Source organism: Fragaria vesca, linkage group LG4, assembly GCF_000184155.1.
Source record: "Fragaria vesca subsp. vesca linkage group LG4, FraVesHawaii_1.0, whole genome shotgun sequence".
Classification (NCBI taxonomy): Eukaryota; Viridiplantae; Streptophyta; class Magnoliopsida; order Rosales; family Rosaceae; genus Fragaria; species Fragaria vesca.
In genome coordinates, this window is record NC_020494.1 from 223,528 (window position 1) to 240,460 (window position 16,933).

At 39.0% G+C, this 16,933-nt stretch overlaps 2 protein-coding genes and 1 pseudogene across 3 annotated transcripts; 1 reads left to right on the forward strand and 2 right to left on the reverse strand.

Annotated features, from left to right (window-relative positions):
• Positions 1-993: 993 nt before the first annotated feature.
• LOC101301379 lies at positions 994-7,108 on the forward strand (annotated as a pseudogene). The gene is made up of 10 exons (XR_184407.1): positions 994-1,009; positions 1,554-1,717; positions 1,810-1,918; positions 3,115-3,528; positions 3,637-3,772; positions 3,882-4,181; positions 4,709-4,925; positions 5,213-5,316; positions 5,408-5,476; positions 5,626-7,108. The product of XR_184407.1 is annotated as a pre-mRNA-splicing factor SLU7-A-like (transcript).
• A 187-nt stretch (positions 7,109-7,295) lies between these two features.
• Positions 7,296-8,925, reverse strand: LOC101293776 (kaempferol 3-O-beta-D-galactosyltransferase-like). Its single transcript, XM_004297775.1, has 2 exons — positions 8,278-8,925; positions 7,296-8,170 (listed from the first exon to the last, which is right to left on the reverse strand). The coding sequence occupies exons 1-2, from the start codon at positions 8,777-8,779 to the stop codon at positions 7,296-7,298; spliced, it is 1,377 nt and encodes a 458-aa protein (XP_004297823.1). The 5' UTR covers positions 8,780-8,925.
• A 3,052-nt stretch (positions 8,926-11,977) lies between these two features.
• Positions 11,978-13,859, reverse strand: LOC101301666 (kaempferol 3-O-beta-D-galactosyltransferase-like). Its single transcript, XM_004296323.1, has 2 exons — positions 13,352-13,859; positions 11,978-13,247 (listed from the first exon to the last, which is right to left on the reverse strand). Exons 1-2 carry the CDS (start codon positions 13,857-13,859, stop codon positions 12,361-12,363), a joined length of 1,395 nt encoding a protein of 464 aa, XP_004296371.1. The 3' UTR covers positions 11,978-12,360.
• Between the last annotated feature and the right edge of the window lie 3,074 nt (positions 13,860-16,933).

Consider the following 16,933-nt stretch of genomic DNA (forward strand, 5'->3'; position numbering starts at 1 on the left):
GGGATATTCCGTTTAGATTCGGACTCGTGATTTGTCATAACGACAATGGTCATGATCCATGCCTAGCGCGCTGGGAAAGGTCGTTTAAAGTTTTCTAACCATTGGTCCTCGTTTGTGTGGTTAATATACACCAATAAGTCAATCAATCATACTATCAAAACGACCAGATGAAATTATTTTTTTATTTTTTTATTTTTTATTTCTCTTTGATACATTCAAAACAATGACATCATCCAACAAAGAATTACAACTATAAACGATTAAGTTTAGTTTCAAATTAATTGTTCTTGCTCTGAAAAAAAAAAAAATACTAACACGTCAAATGTCAAAGTCAACAATTGATTAGTGGTTAGTGTAAGGCCACACTATGTGAGTTGCTAGGCAGGTTGGGCAAAAGGATTTGTCAAGGTTGAAAGTACTCTTTGTACTCGTTGTATTTATGTAATCCTTTGATAAGTTAAAGATTGAGAAGAGGGTTTCCCGTAAATACTGTGTGTTTTGTTTTGTTGTATAAGTGTATATTTATCTACGCTATCAAAAGTGATAGGATAGATTGGTCAAGTAGAAAGAGCTGGTTGACGCCATCACAAACTGAAGAGTTTAGGGATAAATTCTAACCTTGTGACACCACCCAAAAAGGAGGAACGCATCAACCAATCGGAAAAAATAAAAAATAAAAGCATGCCACAGAAATTCGGAATGGAGTAATGGACCTGTTTGGGCCCGATCGATCAAAGCAAGAAATCGATGCGTATCGTAAATGGACTTACCCGACCCGGCTCAAATTTGCTAAGTGTTGGTGTCTCGCTGTCACTTTCTGATTCTGCCTCTAGAAACATCCACAGCATTCTCCTCAATACAAAAACCACGTTCTCCATCCCCCATGTTATTTTCAGGCCTCAACTTCAAAACTCTCCGACGCTCCCAAAATCGCATCCGGCGTTGTTGCGTTTCCACCGCAATGTCATTCTCCGGTGATCACATTGTTCAATTATGGCTACGGCGTCAGGTAAGGCTCCGTTTCCATTTGCCGCCAATTTCCTGAATCGCATTTGAAAATTGGATTTGTTACCGGATTTTCGTAGCCATAAACTTCAATTGTTATGTGGAAATTGATCTAGGATTTGAGCCTTGAATGCGATTTTCGTTCCTTTTGCGGTCTGAGAGTGAATCATTGAAAATTTCGTACAACTCTTAAAGTTTGGTCAGAATGCTCTTGATTTTGGAATGCGTGGATTGGTGTTTATATGAATATAATGGCTGCCGATTTATCGAAATTTGTCGAAATTGGATGAGGATGGATAAGACTCATGTTTAGGATTTTAGGACAATAGTATGAGTGGGATTAGTAGGAATTATAGACTTTGTATTTCTAATCTTGTATTAGAATGAGGTTTATGAGGACCGGGATTATATATAATGTGATCATGTTGCTACATTACTAAAAATCGTATACAACTAGTGTTTAAGCCAGATAAAGTTTGTTGCCTAATTAGATTAAGCTATGCAAAATGTTATATTAAAATGTGTAATTTGCATTATCCATATTACAGTGGCTTTCAAGTCGAGGGAGGACCATAGGAAGCAAATTGAATCGGAGGAAGCGCGTAAAGCTGGGCTAGCACCAGCTGAAGTTGATGAAGATGGGAAGGAGATCAATCCTCATATTCCGCAGTTTATGTCATCTGCTCCTTGGTATCTCAATGCTGAGAAGCCGGTAATCTAATGTTCAAAGAGTCCTGCACCCTTTATAATGTTTTGATTTTAGAACTCAAAACTTACATGGTCTTTGTTTCTATTTTTCTTTAGAGCTTGAAACATCAAAGGAAGTGGAAACCAGATCCTTTTACAAAATCTTGGTATGACAGAGGTGCAAAGATATTTTTGGCTGATAAGTACGGACAGGGGCTTGTGAAAAGTATGTGGATCACTTATCTCTCATAACATTGATTCCTGATTGTTTTCCTTGTTATCAGCTCATATCTAGAATGCTATCTGTAGTTATGTACTAAGATAATGCTAGTAGAACTGTGAATCATTGTTTTATGTTGCTCATTAACAGTAATGGCTGTTAAATGTTCATGTGTTTTACAATTGATAAGCCATTTTATGTACAGTTGATAATTTGATAAAATGCTTTTCATTATGGATTTGGATTCTCTGCTTGGATTTAAGTTGCTTGGATTTGCTTGGATGTCTTATAACCATTAGATGGAGTAAGGATGACATGGTGGTCTTAGATTGTACTCAATTTAATGGTTATAAGTCATCTAAACAAATCCAAGCAACATAAATCCAAGTAGATAAGCCAAATTCTTTCGTTATAGGGAATTACGAGATTGCTTATGATGTTATGAGCTCTTACGTTGTGTATCCACCCATGTCCTTCACTGGTTTGTTAGCTCATCAAAGAACTTTACCATATTTACTTAATCATTTTAATGTACCTGGGTGTCTCATGAAGAGGAATAATACACTTTGGGATAAAAGCAATAGTACCTTTATACTTGGCTCATCATTAACCAGACAGGTTGAAATATTGATAAAGAAGTTTAGTCTGGTAAATGACCAGAGATGCATATACCGCTCTGCTTTCTGGATTAGGATTTTATAAAATAAAAAACAGTATTCACACATTTTCCTGTATCAAACGCTAAACTATTGTCGTGTGCAGCATTTATTGACAATCTTAAATCTTCTGTGGTCAAGTTATAACTGGTACCAAAAAATGATTTTTTTTCTGTGTGGTTGCATGCTGGGGCGTGAACAGATGTGTAGAAATTTCTTTTCTCTAGACTCTGATGCTCATTCACATTGATGTTGCCTGTTGAGGCTCAAATTACTTGAATTCAAGATTCATGCTTACATAGCTTTAGTTCAAATATTTTAATGTACAATTGAATTAACTAGATGTGAAACGAAGTTGAGAGGAGTTGTGTACTTATTTTGGCAGTGGATACAACTTGGACGGGTCAGTTTGCTTGTTGTTCTTCGTCACCGTACTATGTTTTATCTGGCTTTGTGGAGTTATATTTTTGTTTGCTACCATTCTGTTGTCCAGTTAGGATTTATGTTATAACTCTACCCTGGGTTTGTAACATCTGCTTTTGGCAGCTGTGGGGCCATGACACATAATGTAAAGTCCTGCATGGAGTGGCCTAGAAAGAAAGGAGCAAAATGGATTAGCATGCACATTGCGCCTGATGAAAAGATACAGATTTTTAAGCTAGATTATGATGGCAAAAGGGATAGATGGAATGGGTTTGATGCATCAACTTATGCTCCTGTCATTGAGAGATACGAAGCAAGGGATGAGGCAAGAAGGAAATTCCTAAAAGAGCAGCAGCTGAAAAGGTTAGAGGAGAAAAATAGTAAGCAAAGTGGAGAGGGGGAGGTCATTGATGATGATGAATATGAAGATGTTCTGAAGGTCGATGAGGCCAAGGTTGATGAAAGCAAACAAATGGATTTTGCAAAGGTTGAGAAGCGTGTTCGCACAACCAGTGGTGGAAGCACAGGAACTGTCAGGTGTGTACAGTGTACTGGATATTGTCGAAAATACTCTTTGTTTTGTTTATATTCTTCCTCTGGAAGATGATACTAGCACTGTCGTAACTTCAATTATCTTTGGTTCAGAAATTTGCGTATTCGGGAGGACACAGCCAAGTATCTTTTGAACCTTGATGTCAACTCTGCTTATTATGATCCCAAAACTCGGTCCATGCGTGAAGATCCTCTTCCTGATGCTGACCCGAATGAGAAGTTTTATGCAGTGAGTGCCTTGGGAAATTGTGGATGATACTTTGACCAGTTTATTTATAATTTTTATAATGTAGTGAATTACAATTACATTTGGTTTTTTTAACTTGCTGTTGTCACAGGGAGATAACAGATACAGAGCGAGTGGGCAAGCTTTAGAGTTCAAGCAGCTCAATATTCATGCATGGGAAGCATTTGAAAAAGGACAAGACGTTCACTTGCAAGCTGCTCCATCTCAAGCAGAATTGCTTTTTAAGAACTATAAGGTCATTAAGGAGAAGTTGAAGTCAAAAATGAAAGATGCCATTATGGAGAAGTATGGGAATGCTGCAACTACTTAAGAAATTCCTAAAGAGCTTCTTTTCGGACAAACAGAGACAGAAGTTGCATATGATGGTGCGGGAAGAGTTATAAAGGGCATGGTATGTAGAAAATCATTTTCATCTTTGAAAAGTCACCTATGTTTTATGATGTTCCATTACATTGTTTATTTATATTTATGCAAGAAAATAAACAAACAGAGGAAAAGGCCTTACTTTCATATTGTTTAACCCAAATGTGGATGCTTTCAAGTGTTTTGCTGTATGTAGTTTTAGGCTTTTAGCTTAAGCTTTTAGGAATACCAGTAAACGAAATAAAATTATATATTGTTTGCATGAGTATAATTACTTTGAATCAGGATAACTTTACAAAAGTTCAGAAGTACTAATAAATTTTCCTTTTAATTATACTCATGGTTGGAGTATGATTCTTTCACTGTCATATTTGAAATGGTTTCGCTTGATTGATTACATTCATGAGCTTTTCAGAATAATTGATCTACCTAATTGTCTTCTTCGTAAGATTTTACTCTTCAAAACATACCTGATAATCCCATCAGTTCCTTAAACCTTTTTCATTGATTGCTTGTAAAGAAAATATAACAATATATGACTCTTGGTTTTCGTAGGAGACATCCTTGCCAAAAAGCAAGTATGAGGAGGATGTTTACATCAATAACCACACAAGTGTCTGGGGGTCATGGTGGAAGGATTACCAATGGGGCTACAAGTGTTGCAAGCAAACAATTCGTAACAGTTATTGCACTGGTGTTGCTGGAATTGAGGCAGCTGAGTCAGCTGCCAATCTAATGAAGGCAAATATTGACCGCAAAGCAGCCTCTGAAGGTTTGTATCTTAGATATATGTTCAAGTTTATCCTTTGGCTAAGAACATTATGTTTATTGTTCTTCCACTGTACTCTTATAACGGAATCACATTTCAATTTCCTTTTTTGCTCTTGCGTTCAGCGCTTCCTTTAGATTGCCCTTCAAAAAGTTCATTTACAGTTGTGGGGTTATATTAGTGTTCCAGTTGTTTTACCTTCATCTCTGCATAAGTCTTGCTACTCTTTGTTTATGTTTTAACACAAATATCTACAATTTCATTCTGATTGGATCTTTGAAATTGTCCAGAGACCATAGCTCCAACTGAAGAGAAAAGGCTTGCTACTTGGGGAGCTGATATACCTGAAGACTTGGTGCTTGACCAGAAAAAACTCGGTGATGCTCTTAAGAAGGTAATATTGATATGATTCATATTTCAGCATGAGCCTAGCCCTTGTGTTTCTGAATTTTGTACTTTGTTAGCTGATACGTGTTGCTTTCCAGGAGGATGAGAGAAGGAAGGAAGAGAAGGAAGGAAGAGAGTGCAAATATAATGTCACATGGAATGATGAGGTAGAACTCTCTTTTTATGCTGGAATTGTTGATACTTCTTGTACATGCCTAATATTTCAGTGTTGGCTTGGCTCTATTGTTTATTTTCTCTTTCTGGAGCATTGGGCTTCTATTTTAAATAATTTTACGTGATGAAATGTATTTTGAAGGTTACTCCGGAGGAGATGGAGGCATATCGGATGAAAAAGGTACATCATGATGACCCGATGAAAGATTTTGTGCACTAGGTCAGCTATGTCATCTGGATAGTGTAAGCTTCAGACTCATTTAGCATCCTGTCTGATTTCCAATTCTTCTTAGCCATTGTCATATTGTGAAAGGAAACGAATTCACTTTTCAAAAAAGGAAAATGAATTCAAATCTTTCTGATTGATAATGGACTCAGATCTTTCATAAATAGAATGATGCCAAATGCTTCTTTTCTGCATAATACCCTGTTTAGGGGAAATGGAGCCTAAGAATATAGTAACCTTAAATAAACCAACACACATATAGGAAGGACAATTAAAGAGACCAGAACATATATCATTGATAAAGACCATATCAGACCAACATGAGTAGACTCAGATGCCACCAGGATTGGTGATCTCTACCAAAGCTGTCGTATCTTGAGCTGAAGCTCCCATTGCTGTTTAAAGACTGCAATTCTGCCTCATTTCTTTTCTTTGTTCAAGCGAACGAGTGAAAATGCTTGTTCCAAAGCCTCTGCTGATGTTTTATAGAGGGTTAAATATAGTTTAGTATTTTGAACTTTAGAGCTGTAGTTAGTTTGGTTCCTGAACTTCTTAAAAAATAAACGTGTCAAACCCACTAACACTCTTTAACATATAATCAGCAATTGGAGATAGATGCATGGCCTTGTGTAGTGTCCTGTCACACATGAAAACGTCAACCAAAGGCAATATAAGACGATCCGAGGGCAATAATAGACACTGCCCACCACACCAGTGGATTAGGTTGTCATATCCCCCAAAGGAGTGTCACACTACTGACACTTGTTTGTAACTACCAATCTTGCCAATCTTAATTCCGCAGATCTATTTATAAACAAAAACCTTAACTGGAAAACAGAAGAAACAATTAATGTCAAAAACGTAGGTAGGTGGATGGAACATAAGCGAAGAACAATGGAGAGTTGAGCATGCAAAACAATCTTGGATAAAAATTTGAACACCCCCTCCCCCCCCCCCCAACCAAACTATCTCCCTGCAGTCCTCTTTAGCTATGCTCCTTCTAGCCACCTAACATTCATTCACAACGATGGAGCTGCGCTTCTTTCTTTTTGGTCAACTGCTTGCATCTCGTAATGTGTACACTACAATATTTAGTATTTTCCATGGGAATGGAGCTTGGTTATATATATTGTGCATAAATATACGTGATTTTTATGTGAAAATTGTTTTTTACCATTGGATTCAAATTTTGAATAAGGTACTACAGGTTTATATTACATTTATCTATATAAAATCACATATTTGAATGAGACTTTGGTTACATGGACTAAATTAACTTGTATTATTCCTTCTAAGTATACAGTGTAACTTCTATGAGATTTTGCATTGAACATAAAGTTATGATATTTAAAATGGATGAGTAATAAACTAATGAAGCAGGGGATGAATAGACCTTGAGTAGATCTGCAATATGGTTAAAAGAAGACCTTGTTATTTAACCGAAAAAGAAGACAAGTACACATATAGGAAGGGCAACTAGAGAAACTACCAGAACATATATCATTGATAGATGAGTTAAACTCAGATGCCTTGGCATGATTAATTGCAGACTAACATGAGTAGTAAATTGAGAATCTCAGATGCCATCATGATTTGATGATCTCTACCAGAGCTTTCAGGTCTCGAGCTGAACTCCCATTGGGTCCAACTGCCTCTTGAGCAAGCTGTTTTAGGACTCCAACTCTGTGTCTCATTTCTTTTCCTTGCTCAAGCAATAGAACTTGTTCCAATGCCTTGATTGCTCTAGTTTTAGTGAAAACGCCCCCCTCAATCTTCATACCTATCTTCCATGCAGCTTCTACGCTCCGCATATTCAGATTTTGATCAGCAAAATGTGGCCTCCCAATCATCGGCACGCCATAAGTAACACTCTCCAAAACTGATTTCCAACCACCATGTGTAACAAACACACCTATTGATGGATGATTTAGGATTTGCACTTGGTTCACCCAGGGAACAACTTTTCCAATAGATACTCTTTCAATGAATCCTTTGGGAAAGTCATCTAGGTTTCCCCTAAATGACCAAAGAAATGGGAATCCCCCTTCCTCCAATGCCTCAGCTAAAGCTACTACCTCCATGGGGGGTAGTGCTCCCACACTTCCAAAGCTGATGTATGCTACCGATGTAGGCTCGTGGTTGTCCAGCCACGGCAAGCATACATCCTTCTCCTCCTTGACATCATCTGATTCTGCTGATGGTTGTGGCCGCACTAGATGTAGCGGTCCAACAAGGAGCAACTTCTTGAGTCTCTTTTTCAACTCCTCAGTAACTTTCAAGTCCATTTTTTCAAAACAGTTGACAGAAACTGCAGTTGCTTGTGGTAGCTTCTGTCCCATTTTATGCAACATATTCGCAAGCGGGGACTCTATATTTCCAAATACAACTTCCTTTGGTAAGTCAGATGCTACGAATTCGGTTGAGAACCCTGGAAGGAAGTCCAGGGTCTTGTCTTCTTGCCCTACAGAAGCAAGTACATAGTAACGTTATGAGTGCGTGGAAGTTGATGGAGCTATATGCAAAATTATCGATGTATAGGACACAAGTTAAAACACAATATATCCTTACCTGGAGCTCCCACTTTTTCTCTGATCAAATCAGTCTCTAGATGAACAAGCAGGGGGCGTGGTCCACTCCAGGTAGTCACCCAAGGGACTTTCAATTTCTCGGCAATGTCCCCGGAAAACCAGAGAAATGCATCCGATATCAAGCAGCTGAACTTGTGTCCAGTTTCAGCCTCCACTTCTCTGAGTGCCCTCTCGAAGCTTTCAGGTGCCTTGGTGAGGAACAACCCTATTTGCTCCAGTGGAGGTCCAGGGCGGGGCACGTAGCCCTCCGGCAAGCCATCCGGTATATTGTAAGGAGTTATGTTGTCCAAGCCCTTTGTGTTGGAACCGGAGAAGAGTGAGATATTTGTTTTAGATGTGCTGAAGAAGGTGAACTTAATGTCGGGGGATACTGCGGAAATGGTACGAATGAATTTGAGAAGAGAGCTGGGATGGGATGCGAACGGAAAGTTTAAGACTGCCACAGGGGCCGGATGAGCAGAACTAGCAAGTTTGTTGCTCATTGTGCAAACTTTGAGCTTTTCAAACTAGAGAACAACTGAAATGAAGAGGACAGAGTTACAACTTTGAGGAAGGGGAGAGTAATAGAGAGCAGTAGCCAGTAGGTAAGTACTTTTGTTGGAGTCCAATACATAGGAACATCTACATATTCCTTATATAGAAATATAGAATAGAGAGAGAGGATCGGACTTGTTTAAAAAATGGCCTAACCCCAGCTCGTGAGGAGATGAGTGAGTGGTTCGAATTTTAGAAGAGAAGACTGAGGGCTAGCCAAGGAGTGGCTCCGTGGCTGTGATCAGTGACGAAATTATAGTGTGATCAGTGAGACACTGACCAGTATGATGCCCAGCGGTCATATATATCGGTGTTTGGCCTTAAAAAGAATATTAATGAGCTGATTTTTTTTTTGTTTTGTTTTATAATTTATTGCATTTAGACTAAATTATAAATTGAAACACTATCATTCACCGTTGTAAGAGTAAGAGAATCGCCTCAACCCCCGCCGGCCATGCCAATGAAAAATTGTCCGAATACAAATACCATTAGTCATGCTCATACACTTGATAAGTTTCTTAGGACTTGGTTTTATTTATATTTATTAAATCTAGCTAAAGTTAATAGCCAAAAATCAGTAAGGGGAAATATAAATTCTAAGATGTGACTGCATGCATGATATTGTCTAAGTGGTCCTCCGTCCCACTGTGGCCCTCGATGGGTTAGGTTCCGGCAATTTTTGTGCCAGCGCTCTTAATGTTATGCAGGAAACTGGGTTGTCTGATTTTGATGCCTCGTTGTAAGTCTCCCTGCCTCTTGGCTTACCAACCAAAATGACCAGTTGGATATAATGAATGGACCTGCTGCACTCCAGGTTTTCAGTTCAGGAATGCACCTTTTGGCACTGGAAAATTTCAAAAAGAGTATAATTCTATAGTACTAGAATTATTTATTGCTTTGTTGAATAGTAGCTGAGCTCCTTTCTAGAAACAGTCCTCCTCTGCCTGATAGAGGTAGATGCTGGAAGATGAGTCTCGATCCGTCTCTACTCGGTTGAGAAATGTGAAAGGATTTGGGGTGTGGATGATGACAGAATTCATAAACCTAATATGAATTCTGGTGAAGGTAAAATTGACACCCTAACAACATCAGAAACCATTATAAACCGAATGTCTCATTGATATTAATTTGTATGAAAATAGCAGTGTAGTGACCATAAATATCACACGACTGAGTAGTTGAGAGGGGGTGAAAGGAACTCGGCATAAATCATCCACGGATTATAACATGGTTAATTAGTGATCATGTTTGAATTTTACCCCGACACTGCCGCAATCTCATATACAAGGTGCCGAAGGAGAAGGTTGAGCTGGTAGATGATGATGGCTTCAGCGATGACTTCCTCCAATCGTGGTTGCATAAACTTTATCTTTTCGACGATGTGTTACTGGTAGCGATTCAGAAGATGAAGATGATATCGAGTTCTGTAGCGGTGCTTCTTTGGCTAGAGGCTGCGCGCGGTTCGCTGAAGGTCATGATGGTGGGTCTATCAACATGGACGGAACCACGAATTGAAATTGGGGTGGGCTGCTGAACGAAAATTATTCTTAAAATATGGCAGGCTACTTTGTTTTGAAGCATTTCTCCCCTGCACAACTTTGGTTTACACACGGTTTAATATTCATCTTCACATTCTCAACAAGTTCATGTATAAAAATAGGGAAAAATATCATCTATAAAAATTATTACTTATATCTGACAATAGAAAATGAAACATTTAAAAGTTAAATATTCAATACAAATACACATTGTATCAAAAAAATAAATAAATACAAATACACATTAAACTATTTAAGTTGTGCTCTTCAGTTACTTGAAGCATAAATTCATCGGTAGAGCATAGAGCCAGAGCATAGAGCGACAGAGCGAAGAACGTAGAGTAGTGTGTGACTGAAAGTAGAGAATTTTGCGATCAACGCTAACTTTATCTCTCTATTCTACTTGTTGTTATCGTTTATTTCAATATGTACAATTTTTTCATTCGTTAGTGAGTTCGCCACAAACCGTAGCAGCACCATCCGCTAAATAGTGGGAGAGAGTCAGAGTCGAAAAGAGGATTTGTCACTTCCTTCTCTCATTCCATGCCAGAGGCCGTTTTGTGCCGGGTGCTAAAGTGTGGGTGTTTTGTATCCATCTTGTCTTTCGTTTCCTTTACTTTTGTTTCGAGAAATATATCGATCAATTCTGCTCGCGTGGTTGCTTCCCTCTAGGCAGAACGCTCGCCTACCGATGCATTTTTATGTTCCACAGCTTCGGCAAATCACTTAATCCAGTACTTGGAAACATTTAATAAAAAAAATCTATGGTACTCGAATTATTGCTTTGTTTGTTTGTAGCTCAACTATCACTAAAAGGACACCTTCTGCCTGAGGAGGTAGAAGCCGGGAGAATTAGTCAGCCTGCCAATTGATAAGGTCTTTCTTGGGGTAATGGTCCTTCGAATTCTACTCTATATTTAGAAATATGAAGACATGCTTTCGTGGTGGTTGGATTCGAAGGATGACATAAACCTAATCTGCTCTTGGATATAAATGAAGGAAGGTGAACTTGACACGTACAACAAAAACAAAACAAAGAAGAGAAAGCAAGTTCTATGTGCACGTAATCCTCTTGCAGAGCTTTTTAGCGATACCACCATCATATCGCCGGCATCACTTTGCCTCTTGAAAGTGTCTGCTCCCCATCTTCTTCTCCCATAATGGCTTACCCCGATGGCCAGACTACCCGTAACACCAAGTAGGTCACCGTAGAACCATGACACCCATGGTGAAAGTCTGAAAAATCCTGGAAGGAAGTCCTACTGTCCTAGGGTTTTGTATCGTCGGAAAAGAGTCCTACGGTTTTGTCTTCCTGTATAGGACGTACCGAAATTAAACAAGCATGCATGTATTTATAATTGGATTGGCACGGTTTTTATATGCAAATTGTAGCACTGCAACCAAGGTTAAAACACGTACGTCATTAGTTACCAGCAGCTCCCCAAAGCCCTAGCCTACTCTCTGTAACTATATCCATCTCGTTCATAACAATATGAGCGCAAGCAAGTAGTAATCGATGGACTAGAACATGGATTTGTAAAACTATTTTTGCATAAGATTTTGGTTACTCATGCATGGCCTACCACTTACCAATAGTTGGAACCCTAGACAAAAGCGAGGCAAAATTTTATTAAAACGAAAAACAAGATACAGATTATGAGGGGAGGACATACCCTTATCCCTTCAAAAATAAAGGACAATTACTGCTGAAGAAGGGCAGATAAACAACGTACATCTGCCCGTTTGCGAAATACAAATACAACAACAATAGACAAGAAAGCTGGACTCCTTATGCTGAAGTAATAAAAGAAACATTTAGAACGAAAAACTGAGAAAACCCAATCTAGCAACTGTTCTTCTTATTTTAGGTCATGATCGAGTTATCATGTCGATCATGACCTTGTTATTCTTTCACTCATAGGTGAATCAAGACATGCATAGGAACGAAACAAACTAAGAGAATTGAAATTGGTAGTTTAATTACTTGGTCATCAAGATCTGATGATCTCTACCAAAGCTTTCAAGTCTTGAGCTGAACGCCCGTTCAGTCCAACGGCCTCTTGAGCAAGCTGTTTCAGGATTCCAACTCTCTGTCTCATTTCTCTTCCTTGCTCGAGCCGTAAAGCTTGTTCCAATGCCTCGACTGCTCTAGTTTTAGTGAAAAAGCCACCCTCAATCCTCACACCGATTCTCCATACAACTTCTACGCTCCTCATGTAGAAATTTTGATCAGCAAAGTAAGGCCTCCCTGTCATAGGCACACCACCAGTTATACTCTCCAAAACCGAGTTCCAACCGCAATGTGTTACATGCACTCCAACCGAGCTATGACTGAGGATTTTCTCTTGGTTTACCCATGGAACTACTTTCCCTATAGATAACCTGTTTGTTCTCCCGATAAATCCTTGTGGAAAATCCTCTTGATTTCCCCTAAATGACCAAAGAAAGGGGAATCGACGTTCCTCTAATGCCTCAGCTAATGCTGCTACCTCCATGGGAGGCAGTGCACCCACACTTCCAAAGCTGATGTATGCTACCGAAGCAGGTTCCTGCTTGTCCAACCACTGGAAGCAGCCATCATCCTCTTCATCCTTCTCATCATCATCATCATCTGATTGTACTCGCCGGACGAGATGTTGCGGCCCGACAAGGAGCAACTTCTGGAGTCTTTTCTTCAGTTCCTCAGTAACTTTCAAGTCTATCGTTTCAAAAGAGTTGATGACGACCACAGTTGCTTGTGGCAGCTTCTGCCCCATTTTATGCAACATTCTTGCAAGCGGTGGTTCTATGTCTCCAAATGCAATTTCCTTCGGTATGTCAGATGCTAGGAATTCATTTGAGAATCCTGGAAGGAAGTCCAGCGTTTTGTCCTCTTGTCCTGTGTACGTGCAAGATTTCTATGAATAATGTTCTGCATATACTTATTGATGTACTTTGGACATATATATGGTAGAAGAACAAGAAATATATATAGATCATTACCTTGGGCTCCCAGTTTTTCTCTAATTATATCAGTCTCAATATGAACAGGCAGGGATCGTTGTCCAGAAATCCAGAAGGGCACCCAAGTTACGTGCATTTTTTCAGCTATGTCACTGGCAAACCAGAGGAATGCATCCGCAATCAACAAGTCGAACTTTTTTCCGGTTTCAGCCTCTGCCTCTTTGATCGCCTTCTCGAAGTTACCAAGTCCAGTGTCTAGGAACAACTCAACTTGGTCCAATAGATTTCCGGAGGGGGCTATGTAGCCCTCTGGCAAGCCATCGCAGACGTCGTAAGGTTTTATATTATCAAAGCCTTTGATGCTGCTGGAACCAGAGAAGAGGGAGCTATTTGACCTAGATATGTTGAAGAAGGTGAATTGCATGTGTGTGGCCAGAGTTGAAATGGAACGTATGAATCGGAGAAGGGAAGCGGGGTGGGAGGTGAATGGAAAAACTAAGACTGCAACATTTTGAGGACTACTAGTACCATCAACTATGCGGCTCATTTTGAAAACTTTCAAGCTAATTGAGAAGTGAAATGAAATGAAGATGATCGACTATAAACCTTGAGGAAGGGGAGAATGATAGAGAACATATATAGGGCTAGGACTCGATGTACATAGCATTCTTTGGTTTAATTTTTTTTCTTTTTTCCCCTTGCTCAGTGCTAGCTATCGCTACGGAATTCAATTATTATTGGTCCGTGCATGCTCAGGTTACGTATAAAATGATGATATGGGTACGTGGTCACAATGATATTAATAACGGCAAGTCGGAAACCTAATTCTGAACAAGGGGGATTCAATGTGAACTATGTCGTATAGGTATGACAAGTGCTAGATATAATCGAATGCAATTGAAAACGTGGGAGTAGTACTTTGAACATCAATACCGATCTTGATGTTGATGCATTTGAGGAATAGTAATTTGAATTTCACAGTAGGAAAGTATCATTCAAGCTTCGATTATACTAACCAATACATCAATCATCCATAACAATCCATCAATATATGTTACAAACAAAACCGCAAAAGAAAAAAAGTTGCTAATAAAAAATACCTAAAGTTTCTGTATGTTTGCATATCTATTCGTCACTTCGATCGAAAACCAAAACAACAAAATCCCAAATCCTTAACCAATTTACATCACTTCCATATTTTGAACTAGAAAAGAAAGCGCGAGAATCTGAAATCTAATAACAGTACGTGAACTCACAAAGCCATTCAATAATCTAGGCACTTCGAGCCAACATCTCCTGGAATTCAAGGATAGATCTCTCCTTCTGAAGCTTCATGTCTTGCCTAAACTTGTAAATAAACTCCTCCGCCCTTTCGTCCACAACCCGCAACTGTGGCGACCTAGCAACCACCGCCTGCCATGCATCTTCAACGCTATAAACACTCTTGCTGTTTCTCGTCGCAACATTTCCTTCGTCGAGCCCTTCTTTGCCTCTGCTTGTTTCGGCCTGCGCATCTAAATGTTTGTTCTTGGTGTGCGCATTGCCTGCAGACTGTGCAAAGAGCTCGTCTATGCGTATAGTTGCAGCATTCTTATGGAGAAACTTGCTGTGGTGCTGGTAGTGGTGGTTGTAATATTGGCTCCGAGAAAAGGTAGAGGAAGCTTTGGTGAGAGCGCGTAGTTTGGATGGGACGACGAATCGCAAACACCGCAAGTCGAGGAGGCGTTTCGTGGTGGTTTTGATGGTTTTGGGGATGTTGAGACCGTGGAGTTTCGACTCTACTTTCCCGGTGAAGCTCTTCCATGCCCTTTTAGCACGGCCGAGCTTCTTTGCCAGCATCCAGCGTGGCAACGAAGCTTTCCAAATCATCGGTTTTTCGATATATAGATGACCGAAGAATTGGAGATCGGAGGAGAGTTCTAAACAAGCTAGCTAGCTAGGGTTTCGGTTGCAAAGACAAATGAGCTGGTTTATATGATTGTTCTTATGGAAGAACTTTGATTCCCTAGCCAGTCGTACTCTATTTTGTTAAAATTTTCTGGAATTTCATTGTATGCTCACGCCAGCCAGCCAACTAATAATTAAGAAAGGGTCAGCTTTGGTGTGGGAATAGCTAGCAAAGCAGCCATTAAAAAAGTTCAATCATGTTTGCTTAGACAACGTGGTATTTCACTTTCGGCAAGCTTTGAGGCCCCAGATTGAACCATTTCCTTGCGTCCTAAGTTTGGTGGGAGACGAAAATCAAAGTACAATACTGTAAAGAACAATCATGAGGGACATCATGTATTTGTTTTGGTTTGAATGGTGTGGTTTTTTCAGTAAGCTAGCCTGCACCTTGTGTTTGTTTTGTTAAGAAAATGTGCAATTTGAGAATTTTCTACAAGTCATATACGTACGTCTTCTTGCTTCTCTGTTTTTTTAGCCAACTAGTGCTTGAAGAAAGTTATGCCCCTCACCATTGATACAGCTAGCTAGAGTTCTAAACTTGAATAACAAGTGACTTTCCAACCAGGTAAAGTTGGCTGCTAGCTCCTCAAATTCTTTCTTTTAGGTGATTAAAATCCATGTCTTTGGGCAACATGCATCAAGCACAACGCATGCATTTGCTTTTAAGCTTGTGAAGCAGGTTAATTTTTTTTTTTTTTTTTTTTTGTTGATGAGAGGAAAGAAATTACAAGGAGAAGCCTCTATAAGCTTGTGAAGCAGGAATTGAAAGCTAATTGGATCGCTACTTTTTTGATATAAAGGAATGGTTATTTTCCTTCGATAGCTAATTTGCTTTCCATGTCAGTGGAGCTGGCTAACATTAAAGAAACCCTAACCTCTCACACAATTATTTATTCATAATAGTGATGTCCATCTCATGGCTTTCAGTATATATGCTTAAAACCTTCCCGAGCTCCATATATATAACGTACTGATTGCATGACAAAGCTATTGCAATATGCATTTTCCTACTATACAGACTTCAGGGTCTACAGTGCGCACGTAGTAGCATCCACTGATGTGTCCTTCACATTTTTAGGCTTGTACATATATAAGTAGGGTCCGGTTTAAGAGACATTAAATTTGACACACATTTTGACACTATTTTCTAACCATTAGATTTTAAAACATTCAAGGGTCTAGATCAATTATAAATATGATGTCAACATATAAACAAATGATGTGGCAAATGACTTGGTATTGTCTAATTTCATAACAAATCAAATTAAAAAGAAAAGAAGGAAAAATCAGAATTCACAATCTCAATAACAAAATATAATTCTACAATAAAAAGAACCAAGACGCAAAGAAAAAGAAGAAGACGAGAATACCAAGGACGAAGAATTTCCAGAGGTACAAGGTTATGAGGAATTGAGAATATGAGTTTTATAGATGTGAGTGTTTTATAAATTTTCAGTTTTGGTGTTCAAAGATTGAGACCCAATCAAGAGGCATTGAGCGATGAGCACTGATTGTAAAACTCAAAATGCTTGGAAAGAAAACAAAAACAAGAAGAAGATCAAGAACGCAATAAGATACATGTATGAGACTATGAGGAATTGAGAATATAAGTTTTATTTTTGTGGATTAGCCTGGCTTCTGAAACCCAAGTGCTTATTCGATGAGGATGCATCT